The following is a 5,228-nucleotide window of genomic DNA, read 5'->3' as shown; positions in this document are numbered from 1 at the left end:
ACGAACCAACTAACATATCTATGTTATTATTATATTAAATATATTTTTATAGTTAAATTGTGTCATCACTCAAAAATATTATGTGTCCGTCTCTGCTGATCAGTCCAAAATATTGCAGACAGGTTGGGGCTGAAAATTTTGGAAAAGTCTAGTTAAGTTTGAAAAACCAAAAAAATGTCTCGTCTGAAAAATCTTCAACTCCAAAGTCCTGCCCAGACTTAAAAAGCTTGAACGTTTTTTCCTTGCTAATTGAAAACAGGCTCGAAAGATCCGGACACATACCTGCAAAACTCGAACCCATTTAATTATTAATTTTATTATTTACAGAAAAAAAACAAAAATTGAATTTTAGTTTCAAACGTGGAAAGCCTAATCATTGAAGGTCCCTAAGATGGACCCATGCACCTAAGACAATGTGGTATAAGTAGCCATAATTCAAGTGGTTGGTTCATTCTTAAAGTGTGAACCTTAGAAAATTTAGGCTCATAGCCATTAAAAAGAAGAAAGAAACGTGTGAGTATAACCAACCACGATATATCAGCCCTTGACCCATACCCAGGGTCCCATGTTCAAACCTTCTGCGGCTAACCACGTGCCCTCAAATCCCCAAATCCCTCTCAATGGCCAGAACCGCAAGCCGACCACCCACCCTTTTTTCAAAATGTAGCTCACCCACCCCTAGCCACGTATTCACCAATCTACCCATTTTTCTTCTATATATCTTCTTCTTTAAACAAAATTAAGAAGCATTCAGACTCTTTTGTAAATGGCTTTTTATTGTTCGACCACTTGGGGTTTGCTATTCACACTTTTGCTTGAGGTGGTTGTATGCATCTCGGGTCGGGTTGGTCTAGGTTCAAGATTATATGCTAATGATAATCAAGTGTGGGCTTCTAATAACAACACATTTGCATTCGGGTTTGCTCCAACGGATTCGGGTTTACAAGATGATCGATACCAATTGGGAATTTGGTTTGCTGATCTTCCTGGAGATCGTACTATGGCTTGGTCTGCATATGTGTAAGTCCATTACTATATTAGTTTCTAGTTTCCTAGAGTCATTACCATTGAATCAAGTATATAGAAGGTTGAAAATGTGTTAGAGTGTCATAATAAAATATTTTACAATATTTTAATTTGCATGACCAAGTTATAAAGTGTGTAATATTTAAAAGTGTTACAATAAGTTTATAAAATATTTTTAGTCATTTTTAGCAAAAAAAAATTAGGACAATTTTTTATGTTTTAGCTCCCTCAAAAGTATGGATGTGTCAACTGTGACGGAGGTGTCAATTATGAAGATATTGATATTTTTGAAAAATTCAAACAAAAATGCTAAAAAAATGAATTTGATTTCTAAAAATATTTATTTCTATTAATTTCCTCCCAAATTTCGTTACATTTTTTTGACTAATTATAATGATACCATTTTATTTCGTTAGAAACTCTCCGGTCACAAAAGACGCAATTCTGGAGCTCGACACAACCGGAAATCTCGTGCTGACCGACGGCAAAACCACCGCATGGACCTCAAACACCACCGGCGCCGACGTTGAATCCGCCGAGTTACTAGAAAACGGCAACCTAGTTTTATATACCAGCGATCAAAACGTAGCATGGCAAAGCTTCGCTCACCCATCGGACACCCTCTTGCCCGGCCAACCGTTGACTATCTCCACGGAGTTGACTTCGTCGTGGCTACCTTCTCTCGCTGGCGGTTATTACACTTTGAAAATGCTACAAGAACCCACTTCACTAACCCTAGCCTTAACGTATAACCTACCTGCAGATCCTTACAACTTATCAATGGAAGCTCAATCTAATTATTCATACTGGGCAACACCTGAATTCTCTAACGTCACCGGCGACGTTGTGGCGGTGCTGGACCAAGCCGGAAGTTTCGGGGTGGTTTACGGTGGAGATTCCATCGGAGCTGTGTACGTTTACAAAAATGATAACGACAAAGGCGAATTATCAGCTGCTAGTAATAAAACAAACAGACCGTTAGTTCTCCGGCGACTAATTCTAGAAACTAACGGTAATCTCCGGTTATACCGTTGGGACAACGACGTTAATGGATCCCGGCAGTGGGTGCCGGAATGGGCCGCCGTTTCAAACCCGTGTGACATCACCGGAGTTTGTGGAAACGGGATATGTAATTTGGATAGAACCAAAACAAATGCTTCTTGCGATTGCTTGCCGGGTTCTTCAACCGACGGGAAAGATTTCCGGTGTATGATGAACTCATCGTTCACCGGAAATTGCAGGGTTCCAGTTTCCCATGAGAACCGGACTTCCAACTTCAAAATCCAAACAGTTAACCAAACAAACTACTATTTTCAAGAATCAGCAGTGATAGCAAATTACAGTGATATTCCGACGGTTTCCAAGTGTGGCGATGCTTGTTTATCCGACTGCGAATGTGTTGCTTCTGTTTACGGGTTAAACCAAGAGACTCCATATTGTTGGGTTCTAAGGAACTTGCAGTTTGGTGGGTTCGAGGATTCGGGTTCGACCATGTTCGTTAAGGTTCAATCGAACGGATCTTTTAGCCGCGATTTGAAAAACCATACCGGAATGAGTAGCAGCACTCGTGCGAAGGTTTTGGTTCTTCCCATTGTATTGAGCATGTTTGTTCTAATTGGACTTCTATGTTCTCTATTGTACATCTATGTTCATAAAAGGAGAAGTTTAAAAAGAGCCCTCAACAGTTCACTAATTGTCTCAGGAGCCCCTGTTAGTTTTAACTTTCGCGATCTACAAAACCGGACGAATCATTTTTCAGAGCTCCTCGGAACAGGTATCTTACGTTACATTACATTTTCATAAGTTTCTCTGATTGTCGAAAATTCTCTAATTGTCGTACTGTTTAGGTGGATTTGGGAGCGTGTACAAGGGAAGTTTAGGAGATGGGACGTTAATCGCAGTGAAAAAACTTGACCGGATGTTGCCACATGGAGAACGCGAATTTGTAACAGAAGTGAATACTATTGGTTCAATGCATCACATGAATCTAGTTCGCTTATGCGGGTATTGCTCTGAAGGTTCACAAAGGTATGATCTGATTATTGTTTGTTGGCGTGTTGAATAAATAAGTTGTGTGTTGAGTTTAAATGCGAATGTTGTCGGAAAATGCAGGCTTTTGGTGTACGAGTTCATGAAAAATGGATCCTTAGACAAATGGTTATTTCCCTCGCATAAAACTCGCGAGAGGTTATTGGAGTGGCCGACTCGGTTTCAAATAGCAGTTGGTACCGCACAAGGGATTGCGTACTTTCATGAGCAATGCCGAAATAGGATAATCCATTGTGATATCAAGCCGGAGAACATTCTTTTGGATGAAAACTTTTGTCCAAAAGTTTCGGATTTTGGATTGGCTAAGTTGATGGGGAGGGAGCATTCGCAAGTTGTGACCATGGTTCGTGGAACTAGAGGTTACCTGGCTCCCGAATGGATCAGTAATCGTCCTGTAACGGTAAAAGCTGATGTTTATAGTTACGGAATGCTCTTGTTAGAGATAGTTGGTGGTCGGAGAAACCTTGATATGAGCTTCGACGCAGATGATTTCTTCTTCCCCGGATGGGCTTTTAAGGTACAAGAAATACAACATTAATGTACTTTGTTGTTTTATCCTAAATATTTGTTATGAAATAACCTCTCTACCCCTCTGGTCAAATGTAGGGTCTGCATACATACTATCTTTCCTCATCCCCTGTTTGTGTGTGCCTCCGTGGGATCCATTACGTACGTTTGGTTTGGCTAAGTGATGAACTACTTTTTTTGCAGGGAATGCAAAATGGAGATGCGATGAAGGTGGCCGATAGACGGCTAGAAGGGGCGGTGGAAGAAAACGAGGTTTTGAGAGCATTGAAAGTAGGGTTTTGGTGCATACAAGACGATGTGAGCATGCGACCTTCGATGAGCGAGGTGGTTATGATGCTGGAAGGTTCGGTAGAGATAAACGAGCCACCGATGCCACAATCTGTTTTGGAACTTATCGAGGAAGGGTTAGACCATGTTTACAAGGCAATGAAACGAGAGATTAATCAATTTAGCTCTTTCACCGTCACCAACAAGACAAGTCAACCTTCGTCTCGTGCAACCTGTAGTTATTCTACAATGTCACCTAGATAATGATAGATCAAAGACAAATCTCGATACAAATTAATTTCATTTCATGACCGAGTGTAAAATGTATACTAAATCGTCATTAAACTAGAAAGATTATTTATGGTCAAATTTCCGTTTTTATTTTTGTTCATAATTCATTAGAAATTACCATTTTATATAAACTAGAAGGGTACTCGCGTAATGTAGCGAAATATATCTTGATTTTAATATTTTATTTTATTATTCATCTCAGTCGATGTTATAGTATGGTCTTATGTGATTTTGAAAATACGGTGATATTTTTATTTTTAAATAAATTATAAACTTGAAGATATTATAAAATTTTGACAAAAATATATCGATATTAGTATCAAATTAACTATTTAAAATTCCTATTTTTTGTGTAATTTTTTAATTCATTTTTTATTATAATTTAATTTAGGTTCAATAACGAAATAATTTATATTTAGTTTAATAATATAATTTTCTTATAAAGATAACAATTAATTACTTTATTATAACTCGATAATTATTCTAATTATATTTTTAGATTTTTTATATTTTAAAATTAGATCTTTATTCTCTATTTGAGTATGTTTATCCGCCGTTAGTTAAACGAATTCAAACATGGAGCTTTAATAAGTTGTATTTATGTATAATTTTTGTAATCTTGAATTTTAAGTAATATGCATCAACATACAGTACTTCATGCATAAAAAATGATTTTTAAGAGTTTTTGTTAAATGCTTTATAATATAGTATAAATCTGTGTAAAAGTTAATTTGAAATCTTAAAAATAGAAAAACTCTTTAGAGTTAAATGTAATTTATTTTAAAAAAACGACTTTTAATATCTTTATTTTGGAAAAATTCAAGAATTATTTCCGGAGAATGCTAATGGCACCCCTTAATAGAGGTGTGCTAATGGCACCCCTTAGTAGGGGTGTTGAATGAGATTGAATGCATTGAAATTTGTAAGAATTTTACTTTTCATCAAATGTCAAATCTCATCAATAATATATTATATTTTATTATTATTATTGTATTATTATTCATTGTATATTAATATTATTTTAAGTTATATTATAAATATTATATATACATATATATTATATAGCT

The 5,228-nt window shown here is 36.4% G+C and overlaps 1 protein-coding gene across 1 annotated transcript; it reads left to right on the top strand.

Annotated features, from left to right (window-relative positions):
- Positions 1 to 766: 766 nt before the first annotated feature.
- Positions 767 to 4,134, top strand: LOC112500885 (G-type lectin S-receptor-like serine/threonine-protein kinase At5g24080). Its single transcript, XM_025104497.1, has 5 exons — positions 767 to 1,020; positions 1,443 to 2,800; positions 2,874 to 3,054; positions 3,139 to 3,592; positions 3,787 to 4,134. The coding sequence occupies exons 1-5, from the start codon at positions 767 to 769 to the stop codon at positions 4,132 to 4,134; spliced, it is 2,595 nt and encodes an 864-aa protein (XP_024960265.1).
- Positions 4,135 to 5,228: the final 1,094 nt, after the last annotated feature.

The sequence above is a fragment of the Cynara cardunculus genome (genome assembly GCF_001531365.2).
Source record: "Cynara cardunculus var. scolymus isolate 2C chromosome LG 1, CcrdV1, whole genome shotgun sequence".
NCBI classification, from domain to species: domain Eukaryota; kingdom Viridiplantae; phylum Streptophyta; class Magnoliopsida; order Asterales; family Asteraceae; genus Cynara; species Cynara cardunculus.
This window is presented reverse-complemented; position numbering and strand designations above follow the sequence as displayed.

Excerpts from the sequence above, each read along its gene's own strand:
- LOC112500885 (XM_025104497.1), top strand. The coding sequence starts at position 767 with ATGGCTTTTTATTGTTCGACCACTTGGGGTTTGCTATTCACACTTTTG. Across the intron at positions 1,021-1,442 it reads ATGGCTTGGTCTGCATATGT|AAACTCTCCGGTCACAAAAG; the intron begins GTAAGTCCATTA and ends TTATTTCGTTAG. Across the intron at positions 3,593-3,786 it reads TCCCCGGATGGGCTTTTAAG|GGAATGCAAAATGGAGATGC; the intron begins GTACAAGAAATA and ends CTTTTTTTGCAG.